The 21229-nt window shown below is 41.7% G+C and overlaps 2 protein-coding genes across 4 annotated transcripts in view; one reads left to right on the top strand and one right to left on the bottom strand.

The window, feature by feature from the left end:
• The window catches only part of slc36a1 (solute carrier family 36 member 1), a 65308-nt gene extending 56685 nt beyond the window's left edge, over window positions 1-8623 (top strand). For all 3 annotated transcript variants that reach the window (XM_076292019.1, XM_076292017.1, XM_076292018.1), the window contains exon 12: window positions 5193-8623. In XM_076292019.1, the coding sequence (XP_076148134.1) occupies window positions 5193-5461 (269 nt within the window). In that variant the 3' untranslated portion in view covers window positions 5462-8623. The remainder of the gene's footprint in view (window positions 1-5192) is intronic.
• Window positions 8624-14218: 5595 nt separating this feature from the next.
• Window positions 14219-21015, bottom strand: mtnr1al (melatonin receptor type 1A like). The gene is made up of 2 exons (XM_076292913.1): window positions 20823-21015; window positions 14219-14988 (listed from the first exon to the last, which is right to left on the bottom strand). Exons 1-2 carry the CDS (start codon window positions 21007-21009, stop codon window positions 14219-14221), a joined length of 957 nt encoding a protein of 318 aa, XP_076149028.1. The 5' UTR covers window positions 21010-21015.
• Window positions 21016-21229: the final 214 nt, after the last annotated feature.

Here is a 21229-nt window from a genome sequence, read left to right as displayed (position 1 = left end):
GAAATGCTTTCTCTCCATCACAACAGCACTCTCAATCTGAATGATGACACTCTCTGGTGGCTTGGGGGCTGTGGGGTCCCCATGCCTACAGGAAATCACTGCTCAAAAAGCTTTCTCTGAATTGAAAAAAAAATGTTTAAATACTTAGACTTTTCTGTATGGTTTCTATGTGCGACAATTCCAAAGAAATGTAAAGTAAGTGAATGATATAAGCTTAGATTACATTATTTAAGCAAATATGCTGCACTCAGAGCTCAACATTAAATTACCTGCAACATTGAGCTAGCTTCTGGTGAGATTTATGGATTTGATTTTGTTCTGTTGCCCTCCTTATTTCATACACAGAAACAGATGTACCATGCTGGCATCTATTTATCCCAAAAACAAACAAATATATCTGAGGCCCTAAGAAGGATTTTCCTGTCATCTCCCATTTATTTATCAAAGCATTATACAAGTAGTTTGCATTCACATACCCACTTTAACTGAATATATAGAATCAGAAAATACACAAATATGTGGAGAATGTTTTAAGTTCTCCGAAAAAGATCTCTGATGTGACCCGTATATGGGTCAAGGAACCAGGATTGCCTCTTGGTTGATCAGGATGGCGTCATGAACATAATGAATGCTAATTCATTGTCTGCACAATCTGTTTGGGCCTCCATTACATTGCATTAGATTGCAGCCACACGATCTACCTTTTCCCCTCGTCTTTTCAGCACTCGTGATTGACCTATTTCTTATCTTCGCATCTATCAGGGGCTTTAAGTGAACCTGAAGCTCATGAGCAGTGTAACGGCAGCCCTTTCATAACCATCTGGTAAAATGCAAGAGCACTTGTGCTAATTTATTGACACCTCGTGCTCTCTGACCAGAGATTAATATGGAGGACTCTGACTCAAGCCTCCCCTGGGCCCAATTTTTGTCCAACTTGCCTTGTGTGCAAATCAAGGAGCCACTCTGAAGGAGCAGTGCCTTGTAAAAATAGCTAAGACAGAGGCTCAAGCTCGTTTCTCATGAATCTAGAAGTGCAAGATTTTGTCTTTTTTATTATTATTTTTTAGACTTAGTCTTTGTCCTCTGTCAAATGTCCTTGTTAGTTTGTATAATGTTTTAAGTCAAGTTTTTGCCAATGAAATCTAGAAGCTTACAGCTGACACTATGTTGGTCTTTATTCTTTAACCCCCCAGCTCTCTCTTGTTGTCTTCATCTCTCTGTTTTTGTCACTGTATGTCCTGTTTCCCAACCTCTTCCTCCTCCTCCCTTACCTTCTTGTCTTTCCCCATCTCTATCTCTGTAGTGGCCGTTTGTTAACAAAATAAAATTAAACTTAAATCAAACGACAACTTCTGGCACCCTGGGCAGGTAATGTACGCAGGCAAGAAATAAAATCAATTCCAGGCTGGATTCGGGTTTTTGGCTGGTTTATTTAGTTCCAGCTGCAACAAACAATACACAGCATCTCTCGCGCTGGTAAAAAACCATGTGCCCACCACCCAGGTGCATACAGGCCTCCTGCTACTTCCTACCTATATTCTCCTTTACCTGTGCCCACTACTGCCCCCAGGTGTCTAAACCAAATATTTTAGTAAACTAACCAAAAATAAAGACTACACATATAAATCAAAACAATTAACTAAACAAATAATGAGCAAAAGAATATCACCAAAATATATATTACTAATGTGAGCAAAATCATAATAAACAAATTAACTAACAAATGTACCGCTACTGAAAGCAAACTAATGTAGCTCCAACAATCTCTTTAGCTGCTTTTAGACCTAGGTGTAAGTCCGCATGTTCTGCGGATGTCAAGCTACAAGCATACAATCAAGGACTGTATATATCTGAACAACATAACCGGCCATTTGGAATTCCAAACTTAGTCATCTGTTACACTACTCCCCTCCTAGTATTTCCAACAGACATTTTGTAAATGAGCTTGTGTCTGAACAAAGCGAAGAACATGCAGAGATTCTGTTCATGGTCGTGTTCAACCAGGTTCGACCTGTTCAACCACACAGAGATTCTGTTAATGCGCGTCGGTGTCGTTCACACATATGACCACATAATGTCAGCATGTTAGCATCATATCTGAATCACCCGGGTCGGACCTCCGTTTGACAAAGATCTGCATATACTGCGGAGGATGTGTATGAAAGCTTTTGTCTCTCTCTCTCTTACGTTGTGTCTTTCTCTCCATCTCTTTCTCTCTCTCTCTTCATCTATCTCTTTCTCTCTTCTATTCTATTCTCTTCTCTCTTTTCTCTTTCTCTTTCCCTCTCGCTCTCTCTCTCTCTGAAGAGATGCTGACTGAATACGCAGTGACATGGTGACATGACAAGGTTAGCTCAGGGTGAACCACTAAGCCAAGAGCAGAAATTCTTTAGTGTCCAAGCTGGCAGGGGTTCAGTGTCAACACATTAGACCTTTGGCACCTGTCCTGTTCAGAGGTACTCACTCACAGGCTTTGCTTGAATGGAAACTTTTGTCTATGTGTCTTAAAGAGACATTATGATGTTTTTGTTTGTTTAACATTAGTGAGCTCATTTGCCTTGCAGACAGTAGCACTGCAGTTGGCTCTTATACAAATCTGTTAAGCTTGTCAGCTGACTTGGTCAGCTGTATTTTGCTGATATATCTAGTGATGGTCCACTGTAGAAGGCGTTCTTACATTTTCACTGAGTTTCTGACCAAAAGACCATTAGCCTAAGCAGCTAATTGGAACAACTGCCATGTTGTGACGATCTTACAGACGTTAGTTACTTGCACTTGCCTTAAAAAGGGTGAAAACGTCCATAATGTCATAACTATACTACTACAACATTGGGGAAAGGTCTCAAGTCTTTGTGGTTCACAATCAAATCTTGATTTTTTCCCCCTCTACCCTTCACACAACGTTTTCTGTTCATCTCTTTCCAGACCAACTATATCTAGCCACCCCCCTGTATAGTTTGCTTCAGATCACTTGAGAAACTTTGGGATGAAAATGTTCTTCTCCCACGTTCATTGTTTCTGTCTAATGAAAACAGAGGGAACTGTCAGGTAGGTCAAGAGGGCGTTCTTGTCTAATCGCCATCCCTGGGTGACTAATTAGCAATCAGACTCAGGGAAGGGGGAAAGAGACCTACAGGAGTGTAAGTGAGCGATCCTTGTGTAGCGCTTCCAACACCACGGAGATCGCTCGTCCCTCCCCACACCTACACCGAAGAAGTGTCGGATTTCCGAGTTACGGTGATTGACAACTTCTCATCCCAAGCGAGACAAGGCCACATGGCTGCAAGAGAGGCAAGGGGAGCTTATGCCTGTGCAACAAATGAAATGGGGGGTGTAGAGGGAGATCTGAAGGTCTTTTGAATGTTAAATGAGCTCTGTTCTCCAGGCAGGGCTGATGAATTCAGATAGACAGGCAGAGATAAAAGGAAGGCTCACGCCAGTGGAACCGTTAAATGTGCCGTACTGGGCCACGGGAGGAGTTGATGAAGGGGGCAGGGAGAAAAAGAGAAGGAGAGATGGACTCCGAGAGAGAGAGAGAGAGAGAGAGAGAGAGAGAGAGAGAGAGAGAGCTCCCTCTGCTTGGCCTGGATGGGATCCAAGACAGAGAGATGTTTGAGCCGTTATAATGAGATCTGCCCAGCTGGAGATGTTGGTGTTTGGCGATGTCAGTTGCTCCCCCCCCCCCCGAACCTGCATGGTCATAAAGGGAGACCATGCTGAGGGATGTTTACAGATGCCGCTCGAGGAATGGCACCCTGCTACTACAGTTGGAGAGTTGCTTTTTGTGCCCTGTTACACTTGATGCATTTTACCACTGGCAACCCATAATGTCTTGTCTGTCAAGGGACTGGAGTGTTGTGCGACATAATACATTTGTGTTGATGGGGATTCGGGAGGGATTTTGGCTCTAAAACTCGCCGAGTTTATTTGACTCCTGGGGTGACATAAGGGCCCTCTCTGCTGGTTTTTTTAGGAGCGTCCCAGTCGCACTGCCGAATTTCTCACTCCAGCTGAGAAGCTTAAAGCTAGGCCTCTGCTCCCGATGTATTAGCTGCTGAGCTCTCCCAGGGAGCGTTCTGCAACATGCGACCCAAAAGATCGACCTTCGCTCTGCTCCTCGAAGTTAATTTGACAGATTTCTGTAAAATCGAGCAAAGGGCAAATGAATGGGCTTCAAAGAGCCCTTTATCCACCTCCCTTAATGCGCGTCAAATTCACAATGTGTGTTTTGTGTGTGCGTGCGTGCGTGCGTGCGTGCGTACAGTTCCTCAGTAGCAACACCATTGTGACAGGGAAAAGGAGGTATTGCCACCTCTGGGACCAAGTGTTTGTGGTGCAGGACTTTTTGAAGATTTAATAGCCTTCTGGGCTCGCTACAGAGTGCTCGGCACAGAGAGACAGGGAGAGGGGAACAGTGGTTTATCGACCCTGGCGTATTTGGGGAAAACACACTCCACCCTCAATACACACTCTGACTGACACACACACACACACACACACACACACACACACACACATTCGTACATACTCACTCACTCACACTACTCCCTCAACTCACTGTCAGGAGTGTCTTTCAGCTCAGTAGCAGACGAGTCCAAGCCTCTCCTGGCTGAAACAGTAAATCATCTAGAGTATACCTACCCAATTTCAGAAGTGGCCCTAAGCCATTTTGGCAACTTCAAACTAGCTTATCTCAGTAACTACTTCAGACTCAGCATGTTTTTTTTGGTGTGCAATCAGTCCACATACGTTACAGTGTCATTCATATATTACACACTTGACATCTGTCACCTGTCAAATGATAATGTTTTAAATATGGGTTCACCTGCAAAAACACGAATCTTTATGACGCTCATGGAAGAACAGTATGAGGTGCAAGCTAACTTTTCTCTTTTATTTCAGTGTTCATAGAGACTTAATACTTGTAGATCACCTCACAGGGTGACTAAGTTTTCAGAGAAATCCTTTCTCTCTCTCTCTCTCTCTCTCTCTCTCTCTCTCTCTCTCTCTCTCTCTCTTTCTTATCTCCCTCCACTCATTTTGTATTTTTACTGTCCTACGTGTCCGTGTATGTTGTGTTGTATGTATGAGGATTAGGTACCGGTACTTTTGCTTTTCCCATCTTTTAATTTACCTTTGAAGCACTTTGCCAGCACTCTATATCATCATATGTCATTTCTGACCCCTGGCAGGTGCTCTGGCCGTCCTGATCCCGGAGCTGGACCTGGTGATCTCCCTGGTGGGCTCCATCAGCAGCAGTGCCTTGGCCCTTATCATCCCTCCCCTGCTGCAGCTGCTCACCTTCCACAACGAGGGCATCTCCTGCTGGGTGGTGCTGAAGAACGCCCTCATCAGCCTGGTGGGGCTGGTGGGCTTCGTCGCCGGCACCTACATCTCCATCGAGCAGATCATCAAACGCAACCATCAGCGGCACAACGACATCTCCTTCCAGGTCATGTGATGGGTGCACGGAGAGGAGGTAGAGGACGTTGAGGAGGACGACACAAAGGTTTCTGACTTGACCTCTTTTATTTTCAAATGCTGTACCACCATTGATTTTGATTTTAATTCCACTCACAGATCTGCTGTTGTTATATTATTTCTTTTTTTTATGGATTGCTACTGGTGTCTTGTTTTTATAGCGGTTAACGTGTTGGTACTGTTTTATTGTGTTTTATTCTGAATGGGGCTCTGTGCTCACAATCCCACAGGTGATTATTGCAAAGCTCTTTATTTTGAAGGCCTTGATCCCCCCATCCCCCCACCTCTGCTTCAGCACATTTTAACGTTCGTAATATTAAAAGATATTTCAAGCTTTTGGACACTTCATTAGCTTTATCTTATTATTAGTATTATTAGTATTATTATTGTTATTGTGTTATTACACATTGTAAATTCCCACATTGTAAATTATGTCACATATTTGACATTATTGTAAAAAAATGTGGAAAATATTATGGCTATTGTATGGGCAGCTGAGAAGGGTTTAAATGAACTTCTAATGTTAAGTTAATTGGTCCTTGACCTTATGGTGTACCTCATGCTGAAGTTGATATACACATTTTGCACATATTTGCAGAAGACAGTCATTGCTTCATTTCAATGCTTTTTTTGTTGTGTTTTGGGTATGTGTTTTGGGTACTAACCACAACAGAATGTGTATAGTTCACTGATCACATTCTTGATTTGCAAGAGGGATAGGAACACCAGCAGCTGTTCCTGCAGTTGAACAGGAGTTAAAGTTTCGTAAGTTACTGACTGACCGAAGTCCCTGGGCACCGAACAAACTCCCCAAGGCCCTATTTTAAAGCTCATTCCCCTTGAAATAAGAAGCTGATAATTGGGAGCAGTACTATTTTAATGGACCACCCTCCTTAGCTGTGGGGCTTAGGTTGTCTGAGACCGACCAGAGCTTCCCTCTCAAACGGTGTGCTCAGAAAAGATTTGGAAGTATTTGTCTCCTCAATGTGGTTTTCAAAGATACGGAAAGATCAAAGGGGCGAGGAAACGGAGTGGGCCTGTGTGACAGAAAAACATTAAACAAAACCGAAGCGTGTAGAATTCAACAAGATGAGCGCATTTTCAGGTCTCCGACTAAAGTGAAAATTAAATTCTTCTTGAAGTGCACCATTAAAGCCAGAGTCTGCCCCTGCACTGGCTTGTTTGAGCTGATCTTTTGGTAGAACTTGCAAATCAAGGTGTGTAGGTAGGACTGAAACTTCTATGTGTTGTTTGTTTTTTAACTCTTTTTTTTTTTTTTGACTAGTACCAAAGTGCATTTTAATTATTCATCAATGGTCTTTTGAGTTCTTTTTTTATTCATATTTGTGATGAAATGCATTGAAATGTTGTGATTTTTAGTGTTATAACCTCAAAGGGGTAGGCTCAGGACCGATGTCTTCCATATGAGAAAATTTGTTTAATCGGAAAAATTTGCTACATTACACTTCGGCCATTTAAAAAAAAAAGTGCAAATAAGACACTTTTGTTGAACCTTGTCACAGGGAGTCTGTATATTAAAATAGAATAGTTGTCAGTGCCGTTACTGACAATAGGATTGTATGATAATGTATGGTCCCATATAATGGTAAAGACATTCCATAAGCTGGCAGCCATTGTTATCTCTATGAAGTTATCTTAAAATTGAAATAAAACATAAAACATAACTTTGGATGTCTTGAAAGTGCCCCCAATTTCTAGGCTACAAGTTATTATCTAGCACAATGCCTAGACAATAATGGAAATAACAGCCTTTGATATTTATATTTACATTTGCATTTATTAATTTAGCAGGACACTTTTATCCAAAACGACTTACAGAACTTAAAATGGTACAGACAAAAAGGAATATTTTAGCCATTGCCTAGGCCTACCCTTGATTGCAGTCCATTTGAACGCATTCATTTCTTAGCTTTTTAGGTCAACTTGTTTTTTTTGGTGCTTTCACATTCATTGGCATGTCTTTACCATTATTTGCAACTTTATTCCATTTTTCTTCAAAGTTCAAAAAACATAATTTGGTCAGTAAAATCCAGTACTGCTGTAATAAAATCATTTTTTTATTTGTTGAATTTCTAAATGCTCTTTGGAATTATATTTAAGTTTTTTTTCTCCATTTTTCCTCACCAGATTCCACATAATAGTATATACATACATAAACATCAAAGAAGCTTTTACCTGAATTAAATGTTTAGAGCTTTGAGAGCACTTTGGAGACCATCAGACTTGCTTATTCACCAAGTACTGATTCCATGTTAGCAGCAGCCACCACTCTTGTGTACCATAGCAACTCTGGATGGCACACTAATGATCAAATGCCAAGTTCTGCTTTTTATTTGGAAGAGGGAAAAGATTACCTCCTTCTTTGCACTTTAGGAGTGATCTTTTTTTAATTGACTGTAATAGTTTTTTTTTTTTTTAATGTTTTAAAGGTTTTTTTTTTTTAAGTTTGTAAAGCCTTAATGAGACAGTATATAATGCTTGCCAAAATAACATGACAGATTGACACAGTAGCCACATTTGCAGTCCAACACAACACCATGCATCACAAGGGAATTCCAAACATAGCTGGTTATGACCCACACACAGTCCGGAGGAATCTCTCACAAGCAGAGTTTCTTCATCTGTGCAGCCCCCTAGTTCCTCAAGCCTGTTCTTTCCCCCTCTGGCCATTCATTGGTTTAACTCAAGTGATCTTTTATTAGATCATCCTAACGAGCCTTACGAAGATTGTGTCAGAGAATAAACAGGATTGGAATATATTGGTCCTGGGGCGCGTTTCCCAAAACCATAGTTGGTAACTAAGTTAGCAACTTTGTTGGTTGCAATGCAATTTCCCATTGCCAACCAACTAAGTTGCTAACAGTTTAGCAACTTTGCTTTTGGGAAACGCATCCCTAAACGGGACAATCTGCAGAAGTAGCATTGATGACCTGTGCTCAGTTATTAGTTCACATGTTTGTTTTTGCCCATGTGATGTACTCTTTTTCTTTTTCAGTGAAGCTTTGTTAAAGTGTGCTAATAAGGTGCTATGATACAGTGCAAATATGAAATGTTTTTTTGTTGACTACATTTTGGCTGATGTGTTTATTTGCTGTCAAATAAAGAAATACTGAGCAGATAATGACAGGGGTTTATCATTTCCTCCTAGAAATCAATTTCAAGCACAATTTACGACCGGCTCAGAACCGCAACACACAGAGGGAGGTGGACAACAGTGGTGTGGTTAACCAAAATATATTTATTTAAAAGTAATCAGGAATAATGAAGAACTGTAGTCAAAAAAGGAGTGTGCAGGCATCAGTATAATGTTGAGAAAGATGAGTACGAGATCATGGAAGAGAGAAGGTGCCTGTGGGAGAGAAATTGACCACAGTGCCCACAACAGAGTAAATGTGACTGACCGGAAAAGTGACCCACAGAGAGAGAAACAACCCCTTGTTTAGCCCAAACCTTTCACCCCGGTGGGTGCCATTGTTGGGCCAGGCCAGCCTTGTGACAACACTTGCCATGCTAGGCCTAAAGAGAACACTGGGAGTCATGACGACAACACTCAGTGCTCATTTTTCCTCATAGAATTGAAAAACATATAGTATATAGTAATCATACAGACATAGTAGTCATAAAAATATTTATAAACATGGTTCCAATCCTTTGCCAATTTTGAAGAAACTTTCCAACCTTGGCTCAATAGCAGTAGAAAGTTTGGTATGTTCAAGTGAGCTCAATCTATTATAGCTACTGTAACTCTCTGTCATGACAGATTGCAACAGGGGATTGTGAATACATTCATGAATTCATGAATGTATTAATTCATGATTTTTTTATACATTAGCCTACTTCATTCCTTAACCAGTTTGTGCGCGAAGCATGTTTCAATATTACACAAGCTATTTTTATTGTTGTAATATTGAATGATTTCACGAATAAAGCGGTGAAAAAATTTACGCACAGTGCGTAGAGGATTACGGCTGGCGGAGCCAATGTACAGTCCATTCACATGACTTTATATGTTGAACTGAGACACGCTGTGTTTGGTTTGATGTGAAACAGCTCTGTTAATGTAATCTGCATCAGTGATAATGACTGATCATTTCCAACTGTATTCTCTGATGAACCATAAGCATTAACTCTAACAGGATTACATGCTTAAATGGCTGTCGGGAGTTACAGGAGATTTCTACTGTAGGCCAGACTTCTATGAGTCAGCATCAGCAGTATATGCGCCATCATCATTGTAATCTGTACTACACAATTCCCCAAACAGTAAGGAATGTTGATTCTGCCTCCAGAATTGTGTAGTACAGACTACAATGAACTACCACACCAGTTTCTAGCCTTCCACCACTATTAGAACAGACGTTATGGGCTTCCAAAAATGGCAAAAGATGAAATGTGAAATTCCAATGTGTCAATTATGGCCGTGGCACCTGAAATTCAAATGGACGCCACGGTCAAGCCGTTTGAGATATTGACCTGAAACTTCAGATTCCCTTGTTTGGTAACATAAGGTAGCCTGACGAGCCAGACCCACATTAAAATGTAGGGTCCGGGCACTCACCATTCGCAGTGCTCAGTCCGAGGGGCGGGATAATCAGTTGTCTTTCAAGTTCCCTCTGCACGCAATAGGACAGCGGCAGCGCTATGAGTCCCATGCGTTTCCCACCAGCGGAGCTAGTTGGCTAGTTCAAACGTTTGCCAACTTAATAAAAGCTTAACTCGTGTCACACTGTTCGCCAACAGCAACAGCCATCTTATTTGTTTTCAAGTAGCAGGGAATTCAAGCCAAACCGTTGCAACTCTGCCATCAATCATTATGTTAAGCCCACCTAACGATTCTATACACGATTTCATTGGCCTGATTAAGTTTCGATTTCTGGAGCTCACAAGCCAACGGAGAGTTGCTAGACTAGCCCTGGCAGCAAATGTAATTTGCTGCCGCTAGGGGCGCGTCTAGATTTCTAGGCTAAACATAAGGCATATTTGCATCGCTTTTCAGCAAAATCTGAGAGGTGTCATGTACATGGGTGGCTGAGTTGGCGTGGAATGACCCAGCAGTGATCCTTGTCAGAAAATGACCAGAAAATGGTTCCCAAATATATCTCCCAAAAGAATTTACTCTTTAAATGGTCTCCTTTCTGCTTGTCCACTCTTCTGTTTTGGTCTAAATGAGATTTTGTCATGAGAGTGTAATATGGACGCCTAAGATGAAGCAGTACTGCTGCACACATACATGTTTGAGTGCACGTGTACCTCTGGTCATGCCTGCTAATGTGTCTGCAATTAAAAGGCCTGTCTGCTTTGATATTGGTGATCACATTACGCTCTAAGAACAAAGTGCTCTTTTATGACTGAAATGTGTGCAAGCACGACTTTCCGTTAAAAGTTTCCATGTGATCTCACAGCGCTGGAAAGGTCAATTGCAGGACTTTCCCTGTGTCTGCTGGTTGCAAGTTGCAAGAGTCAGCTAAAGTTTTATGCTGAGCATATGAAAGTATACATACAGAGCATCTACTACCAGACCTTAGTGGATCACATTTATCTACCATCTCTCTTTAGCATACAGTATCTCCTGACAGAGAGGAGTTTACCATAGCAACACAAATGTTTAAACTTCAGATTTTATTTTAATGTGCCAACATAAGAGACTAACATTTCAACGTTAGTACCTCCTGACTGATTGTGTACAGAGAGACTATGGCCTTGCCTGATCTGTCTGTCTGAAGCTGCTGTAATTGAGCAGTGGGGAGCTCACAGGCACATGATGGAGGAGATGCTGATAGCGATGCATGGGGCACCTGAATCTCGCGTGGCACATCTCATGTGGCCCTGGTGGATTGATCACATTTCCTCCTCGTCCTCCTCCTCCACCCCAGCCACTGCGATCGGAGGCAGCTCATGTTAAGAAGCCATGAGCTCAGTTCAATAGGAGTTCATGGCAGCCAGCCTCTGACCAGGCCACGGCCTGTGGTTTAATGCTCCTGACGTGTGTGTGTGTGTGTGTGTGTGTGTGTGTGTGTGTGTGTACACGTGTGGGTGGCTTTTACATGTTATTGGACGTTTTACAGACCATAGCCAGAGGTCCTTATATTGTCCTGTTTATGGTGTGGCTGACTCACACACTGGCATGCTGAGACGAGCCCTCAGCAGCGTGAGTGACTATGGGCGATAAAAGTGCTCTCTAATAGTGTAAGCAATCTGAACACTCTAACAGAACGACATCCAGAGACTATACAGTACACCCCGTAAATGAGCAGCAGAGCATGGATATGGCCATTACTTCTTCTTTACTGAATTCTGGCAGATTGAGATATTCTCAAACAGCTCTCATAAGACTATTTTGCATATCACACATTGGAAATTTGTTTGTAACCCCATTTCCTCAGCTTAATGAGACATTAGAGTAGCTAGGATATCCATAAATACCTATTGTGTTTCCTCCCAGCTTTCTTTTCATGACCATTAGGCCACAGAAGCCACTTGTAACAGTTATCCTTCCTGACAGGTGCACTTCTTATCCTCTGCTTTGCAATGCTATAAGCAATGGGACCTCCATTTTTTGGCCGTCATGAACTCTGCATATGACCCCAGCATCTGGTGGGGGGGGGGGGGGGGGGTTGCAGTCCTACCCTTGCGTGGCACCTGCAGACATGACCCACCGTGGCAAGCGGGGGACTTTCTGAACCGTCTGCCTCATGCGACCCCCAGGACATGTCACGTCACGGCTTGCTTCCTGTAATGCTTCCCGACATCACTGCACCGGATGACGCACAGTGTCACTGGCTCCTCCTAAGGGGCCCTGGGCTATGTTCTGTGACTACTGATCGATTTCTCTAGCCTAGAAATCTAGACGCGCCCCTAGTGGCAGGGGATCAGAAGGGGCAAATAAAATCGAAAGGCTTTCATTTGAAATGTAACTATTTTTATCTTTTGTTACAATTATGGCTAAAATAAGTTTTCTTTAATTGCCCTGAATCTAGTACGTGTACGCCACCAGTGCTATCATTTTTATTACCCAACTCACACCAGTTAATTCATGTCTACCGGTCACTGTTTCTAGACAGATATCAAAAATGAGATTGTTTTTACACTGGGGCCCTCTCATGTGTTACATTGGAAATACTGTTGTAATAGTCCAATGCTATTTATATTAAAAAAAAACACTCTTGAATGGAGTCACAATGAAAATTTTCATGATTCTTTTTTTTATTATTATTCCCTTTCTTTTGTTATGAATGGCACAGTGTCCTTTTTAATATTGTCCTTAAATTGTGTGATACACTCTTAATTTACTTCTCATATATTACATCCATAATTTAGTCCTGCATTGTAGATTTATAAAAAATATGATTCTCATAAATATAATACCCCGCATCCTGTTAATGACAATGTGCAAAAAGCTGGAAAGAACAAAGACATCAATCAGCCTACTCCGATTAAACTCTTGAAATAAGATCCAATAGAGTCCATTTCTGACAGTTTTCTGAGGTAAACTTCAGTAATTTGAAAATGAAAAACATAAGTTATATTCATTAAAAAATAATTTACTTTAACATTCCTTGTGCCTTCAAATTTGTAAAACATTCATGGATCATTTAATACATATGGTGGGTGCCTGAGTGGGGACTTCAAACAAGTAGCATCCTTCTTTTAATCTCTGTTTCTTCCCACAAAGCTGCACTGAACTGCTGCTTTGGAAACAGAATTACAAAATATCCACCACAAATCACCAAATATTAATATGAAACTGGAAAATTTGAGCTCTTGTTTGTGTTCAAACATATGGGACTCATTAAAACAATATATCACTCTTGTCAGAATAACAATATACTTTATATATCCATTTCGCATAATATATTCTCTCCTCATAATATATTACACAGCCTCATGTCCTCATGATAAAAAAAGACTCCTCTATTACAAGTTGTTGCTAAGGTTCCAGTATGCACAAAGTAAAGGCCCCACTTAACATAATAAAATATTTGTAATTGTTTTGAGAAATCATCTCAAATGAATGTGCTTAATTAAGAAAAATTGTGTCATAGTGGTCGATCCCTCTAAAATGACATCAATTGCTGTCAAAAGCTAATTATTTGAGGGCATAATGAGAGCTCTTGGTGTGTTACTTTGCTTTGTCACCCATAATTCAATCAGGAAACACATTTTTCCTGATTCAAACATGCAAAGAGCCAAGATGTATAGTTTAATTTACAAAAGGAAGGACGTTGTAAACCCAGATAAAAACTCTCTTTTTTCCCTCTTTTTTCCTTCATACAATTTGGTATGTATGGCTGTACCGCAGTGCCAACTCTTCTCAGAAACATTGCCTTTATGACTCTGTGTGCTGGTCTGGACAGCAGGCCCTTTCCAGCTTAAGTGTGTAAATCAACCCCAAGACCCTTCTCTATCATGAGACCCTTCAGTGCAAATGTATAGCCAGTCATGAGCTATGAGCTACACAATCAAATGCATTTAGCCATTAGGGGGAAAGTTCATCATTCAAAAAGCAGTTCGGGTCTCGAGAATGAGAGGGTTGCATTATCAGCCAGGACAAATGAAAAGTGACGGTAAAACCTGGAGGTGCTCATCATTCATAGTGAGTCTGACACTTCCTATTGCATCTCACACAAAACTGCCTACGGTCACAGGTCTCTCCTTAATATCCCCATGGAATAATAATGTTAATAATGATAATAAATAGAAAAAAAAAAAAGCTTATTCAACACTGGAACTTGAAAACGGCCAGTATGATCCTTTTGTACTCCTTGCGGAAGTTGTGGTTGAGCACGCCGTAGATGACGGCGTTTAAGCAGCTGTTGAAGTACGCCATGAAGTAGCTGGCTGTGAAGAGCCACTCCGGGATGGTCTGCGCCAGGCGTGGGTCAATGGCGACGGCCAGGCCGATGAGGTTGAGCGGCGCCCAGCAGACGGCGAACAGCACGAACACCACGAACATGGTGAGGAAGTTGCGCAGGTCGTGCGGATTTATCTTGGGCCGGCTGTCGGGCTTGACGCGGCGCCGCACCTGGATGACCAGGATCCAGATGCGCAGGTAGCAGTACGAGACGATGGCGATGGGCAAGATGAAGTGCACCACCACCACCGTGATGGTGTAGAGCGAGCTGACGGACTGGGCGAACGTGCACGAGTAGACGCGCGGGTCGTACTGCAGCGACTCCACGAACCAGTTGGGCACGATGGCCAGGGTGGTGAGGACCCAGACCAGCAGCACGTAGCACACCGTGTTCTTGTTGGAGAAGAGCTTGTCGTACTTGAGGCTGTGGCAGATGTAGCAGTAGCGGTTGATGGCGATGCCCGTGATGTTGAAGATGGAGCCGATGACGCTCAGGCCCATCAGGAAGCCGCTGATCTGGCAGTGGATGCTGCCCGCGATCCAGCCATCGTGGAAGATGGCTGTCAGCACAAGAGGGTAGGGGTACACAGCCACCAGCAGGTCCGCGATCGCCAGGCTCACCACAAAGGCATTTCCTGCCGAGAAGCACACAGACAGAGAGGACCGCAAATCAATTTTATGAAGTAGCCTCAGCAGCAGGCCGCAGCAATCAAATCAAGTGTGGTCAGACCCTCTGGGCAGTTAAGGCTACATCCTGAGCTCTCGGGCCTCAGGCGATCTTTCAATAACAGGAACCCTTAAGACTCTGTTTTAAATCTGCTATTCTATTTATTTATTTTCATAAACTGCCAAGTCATAATAGATTGCTTCCTCTCTTAAGTTACAGCCTATTGTTGTTGATGTGTAAGTAATGTTTATGTTGGTATGTCACACATCTCCTGTCCTACTACCACTGCCAGATTATATCACTGAGCAGAGATTAAGGGGGAAGCTAGTACGGTGTAATTGTATTAAATTGTGTAATTGTAAATTAATCAGAATCGGGGCATAGCAAACACCACTCTGCAACATACTATTGCATAGACCTCAGCTATCTGGATAGATAAATCAAATCTCTGCCTCCCTGTGGCTCTAGCACATGCACACAATAACCATAACTATCACTGAAGTCTAAAGATAGGCTACCCTACTGCCAATGAAAATAAAAAAGGGGCCTTTCCTTCATCCAAGTCGGGACTGAGAGGGAGATAAGGTTTGCACAGAGTTACTGTTTTCATGCTCTCATCCAGTAAGAGGAGACGCATGGTTCTCTTACAGACTCTTTCAGACTGGTGACAATTTAGAAGCCTGTTTCCCAGGCATTCATGTCCGAAATCATTTCTGTGAATTTAAAGTTCTTGAGTTTCTTTTAGCTATAAATTCATACCTAACTTTCTTTAACAGAGATACACTGAGTTGTTCTGCACAGAAATTAAGGTTTTGCGTAATGTTGTGTTTTATAGTTTCTTTGTGTGTGTGCGTGTGTGTGTGTATGTGTTTGTGTGTGTGTGTGTGTGTGTGTGTGTGAGTGTGTGTGTGTGAGAGAGAGAGAGAGTCTTTGTTTGTTTGTTTGTTATTTCTTTGGCCTTTCCATGAAATGTGTCCCAACTAATCCGATTAATCCTGATTGCTGTGTAATCCTTAGTATAAGAAATGCAACTTTGTAGTACTACTATGTGTGACAGAGAATATATTCCCTATAGCTCACACGACAACACATGTCACCTCTCTTTTCCATTTGTTGTCAAGATTAGCTGTGCAGTATGCAATTAGAAACGAGTGCAGTGGCATTGCCTGGGACAGGAGGCTGACTCAGCACAATAGCTTCTCCATTGCCGTCTCTAACAAGATGCCCCATCTGGCTGTGTGATGTAGCCCTCAAGGCTTAATGCTTCCACTAACCACACATATGTCTTATAATTAGTGCAACAATGGGTCTGCTTATGCAGTGTGACATTTATACCAAGGCTGGACTATTTTTAAGAAGTATAAACAAATAAATTGTCATGTCCAGACTCTTTACACTGAGAGATGTTTATAAGAGGGGAACAGGTTGTATATAGGCCTGTTTTATACAATGCTTAGCATATTTCAGGCACAAAGCATGTCAATGATGTATTGAGGGGCTGTGTGGTAGGGATGGACTGTGCGTAGGACAAAGGGGAGTTAAGGAAGCAACCCAGTCTCCATGACAGGAGTTAATTTAACCAATGGCAACCAATGTACTGTATATGGCGGAATTTACTCCCTAACACAGTTCTGACTGGTATACCATTTGTGTTGGTTGAAGAATCACCTGCAGTAGTAGATCATTGAATGATCAATAGTAGAGGACAGAAAGCTAATATTTCCAATATGACCAAACTGGGTAATACTATATGTGAGGGGTATGTTATTAGTGGTTTTATGAAACATTCACTGGGTGACTCATTAAAAATGCTCACCCTTCATGGCGAGAAAAATGTAATTGAATAAATCATAGTCCTCAGATAAAAGGAAATTGTGACAAGTCAGTTGTTATTGCCATATCTTATGTTGCCATATTTTCCACCACATACAGCAGTTTACCAACAAGAGTGTGTGAAGATGTGTCAATTTAAGGCGAATTATCCCTTGAGATAGTTTTATCTGAAACATACTCTAGTTTCTTCATAAAATGGCGTTTACAAACGTAAGTTCGGGAGGAGTGTGACGGAATTTGCCACGCCTCCTTCTTCAATCAGTCAGGTTATTTATTCGCAGTCTACCTGCCGAAGTTGCAGCATCCATTTTATGTATTATGCTTTTATGTCTTTCTGCAAATTCACAAATGTGAACTAGTGAACAACCATTCAGTGGTTATGAATGTGTCATCAAATGCATGATGCCCATGTTCCCTTGATCTAAAAATTTCCCCAAAAAGCTGTCATGACACTAAAAACATCCGTCATTATTTTGTTCTTTTACAGTTTTTCTCAGTCGCTTTGGTGCTATTCTCACATCACTATTAACATTTGCACAGCAGTTAGTGCATTTCTCAAAACAATTAGTGCAAACTGCAAAACCTAGTGGATGACCTGTAAAAGCACGTCACTTGCTCAAAATGGATAGTCCATTCCTAAAAAGCACGTATTCATGTCAATGAAACTGTCAGTGTCATCAAAATGAGAAGTCTTGACACCATCGTTTATGAACAGGAGAGTCAAATGGCTTTGTCATGTTTTCATTATGACAGTTCTCTCAGTGTTTTCCAATGCAAAAAAAGGGCAGAACTCGGTGACACTACCTGAACATGCTCAAGACAGCACTATACACTACTTGTACAGCCATTTAAAACTACAGTAAAGTTACACATTGCTGTAGTTAGGGGAGTAAGTGAGTACAAGACACTGAATACGTACATGTTTACTGTATGCTCTTTGCAATTCTACAGCATTGTGACAGAATTTCATAACTAGTTCAACAATTTTGTATGTAATGACTCAAGCAATGAAATGAAGACTATTAGTTTTATAGGGAACGACTATTCAGTATCCATAAGTATAGTTCATTTTGACTGACATGACACAAGCAAATGATAATGTTAAAAAACAGCAGAGAATTGTATGAAAGCAACTGATACATGTCCAAAAGCATTTGCAATTTGTTCAGAGGAAGGAGAATTTGCTACTATGATGTGCACAAATGACTAAATGTTGTGGAGGTTGAACTAATAGTTATGAGAATTTTCATTCTGATCTGCAAAAAGCACCAAAGCGACTGAGAAAAACTGTAACTCACTGAGGGAATAGTTCACAGAAAAATAACAGTGCTGCTGACCAACAGTTTTTCGTCAAATCGGTTCAGTTCAGAGTTGTTTGAACCTTGGTGCTATCTAATGAACCAGCCCACATTTCCACCAGTTTTGAACGGAACCAAGGATGCGTCATCAACAAGAGTTATATGCATAAACAAAAAGTTATATGCATAAACAAAGAGTTATGTGCATAAATGCAAGGATAATATGACAGTTGTCCGATTAAAAACGGCAGAAATCTATGAAAAATGCTGGTTAATGTCTGTAGTGTAGTGCTAGTTGACTAGTTTTGTTTACTCATGGCAACAGTTGATATGGACGGAAAACTTATGCATTTAGCCTTCTCCCCTCTGAAAGGTAGAATGACATGCCCACTCCAGTTCACAAGAGAAACAAACTATTTTCTGATTCAAGGTCCGAACCAAAGTGCCACATTCCAAAGTGCCGAACCATTTTTTGTTTGGACGAAATGCTCCAAATAGTTTAAATGTTGGTTTACAAACGGGAACGGAACCAGTTCTCTGTCGGTGGAAAAAGACTAGTTTAAGACCAAGACTCTATACTGCAGCTTTAACATTAAGAATCAAAACAGAGGTGACAGGGGATCCCTCACATGGTTGACCCGACCTGCCCAGTCAGCCCCTTCACTGACAAATGGACATCTTTAATGATTAAGAGTCCAATCCCATTCTGGCCAGGCCTCTGTGTTGGTTGTGTTCTTTTCTGACTGATTGACCGCTTGGCCCTTCACAGCACATGCTGCTGTGTGTGAGCGTGCCTGTACGGCACCCTCCATGCTCCACTGCATGGTTTAGTGATGAATCACCCCCAGACAGTGCCATGTTTTTAACATTAAGGGCTTGCATATTGATAAATTAATTTGCTGAACTGAAAATTGATTTGCTGCGGGATGATGTGTGTGTGTGTGTGTGTGTGTGTGTGTGTGTGTGTGTGTGTGTGTGTGTGTGTGTGTGTGCGTGTGTGTGTGATGAATTGATTAATAGATTTCACCCGTTGCAATGAATAGAACGCAAATTAAATCTGGTAAGAAGCTGAGCACCACCCTGACAGTGATGATAAGCAGACCTGCCATGGAATAAAAGATGACAATTAGATGCAAACCTGCCATCCATTCTGAGTTTTGCACAAATCAAAAGTCTTTCATGAATGGCTGCTCAGATTGAATGGCTTTGGGTGCAATACAAATCATTTGATGCAAGTTGAAGAGAACTCTTTCATTACATTAACTTGTATCTGTTTTTTTTTTCAGGATCACTTATTTGTATAGGAAATAAAACTGGCTTCAGTTTAAGTGGTAATCTAAACAACCCGATGTTAAACAGAAAAAAAAAGATAGGCCGAAAATAACTAGAAGTATCTCACTCTCTTCTAATCTTTTCTGGAAAACATGAAAACATATTCCTGTCATCAAAACAGCCCTGACGACAGCCAGCTTTAAGCTTGGGCAGGATGGATTTACAATTAGAGTGTGGGTGTAACAATTAACTTCAATATGTGCACATATCACCCTCTATGTCAATATGAATCAATGTCGGAAAAAAATGGTGCGCAAAGCTCTTTTTTTTTTAGAAGAATTAGCCATGACAAGCGCACACACTGACCGCGGCGAACTGTGGGACACGGTTGTGCATAAGTGAGCAGTGAGCACCGACAGTTCTCGGCTGGCTGCATGGACCTGGGAAAATGAGAAGTCGCACCGCCACACAAGGCAATGGCATCACCATGCTTAAACATCCTCTGGGCTGACAGAAATGGAGAACGCGCTGTCATTTTAATCATGGCTGGCTCAACTTCTCAACACGGGACCCGCAGTTGAGATCATTTCCACGTTGTGATAGCAGAATTATAACGTGAGACTCACGTGAGAAACAGTTTAGAGGTGCTTGTGCTAAGTGCTCAAAATGGTAATGGTGGCGAAATTGTTGTTGATAATTACATCACATTATATGCATTGCAGACTATATTGTCTCTACTTCTATCTACATTCTCTCTCTCCTCTTAAGGAAACATATAGGACAGCCTGCAAGTTTCATGCAAATAGAGAGATGGCTATAGTCAACTTCCAGAAATGTTTCAAAATGATCTACCTATTCTATGTAGACCATATCCGATATTGTTTGGGGGGACACTATTGAAAAAGAAACAAGCACTACAGAAGTGGCATGCACTTAAGAGTGTCAAAAGCAGATGCACTTCATATGCAGCACACTTCAGGCGTGAATTCAACCAGAAGTGGAAACTAATTAAGCCTATGGTTTATTGTGAACGTGCAGTAGAGATGAATTGTTCTCGGGTGCCTCCCTCGAACCGCAATGTAATTTTCCCAGAAGAAAAGGCTGCTGAAAACAGAACATTACTTTTTTGTGATAAGCTCACAATTTAATCTTGTGAAACGCCGAAGCAAAGTACACTGAAATTGACACAACTACCCCACTCAACTCTAGTATGAACAAATAACTTCTGATCTGGCTGCATTCTATCCTTTAATATTAGTACTATAGCATCATTAGCATGACCAGTCAAAGTAAAATAACACTTAAGAGTCATAGTCTACCCTTAAACCATGGTATGGACAGTCGTAGTAAAATCATCTGGAAATAAAGTTTAGACAGTAAATCTGGTGTAAGTTCATACCTGCTTTCCTGAGTTTCCTGTTTCTGAACACAGAGATGATGACCAACAGGTTGCCAAGGATGTCCACAACAATGGTGGTGATAAGCACACTGGCCAGCGTGGTGGCGACCCAGGGGAAGTGGAGTGCCCCTTTGCCCACATCTCGGGAGGAAGTATTCCTCAAAGGGATGTCGGTTCCCTCTACCATCCTTCCTTCATCTAGCGATCCATGGGACACTTGCAAGTAGCTCGGTCCTCCGTACCACTTGCATCCAGAGGGCAGCCTTCCTTCTAAGGAATGCATGCAGTATTTGATTCCCAGACTCAGTCGCCGATCGGTCCGGTCATTGCTGTTCCGTGCAGTCGCGTGCAGTGCTGGAGTAGTTGCCAAAATGTGCCATACGCATCTGCCTTAAGAGAAAATGTAG

The sequence above is a fragment of the Alosa pseudoharengus genome, unplaced genomic scaffold, assembly GCF_046254945.1.
Source record: "Alosa pseudoharengus isolate Yale_2024_CS ecotype anadromous, Long Island Sound unplaced genomic scaffold, YU_APseudo_1.1 YU_APseudo_1.1_scf_19, whole genome shotgun sequence".
NCBI lineage: Eukaryota > Metazoa > Chordata > Actinopteri > Clupeiformes > Clupeidae > Alosa > Alosa pseudoharengus.
This window is presented reverse-complemented; position numbering and strand designations above follow the sequence as displayed.

Coding starts and splice junctions, on each gene's coding strand:
- mtnr1al (XM_076292913.1), bottom strand. CDS start 21,009: ATGGTAGAGGGAACCGACATCCCTTTGAGGAATACTTCCTCCCGAGAT. Junction 14,989..20,822: donor CAGGAAACTCAGGAAAGCAG/GTATGAACTTAC, acceptor GCTTCTCGGCAG/GAAATGCCTTTGTGGTGAGC.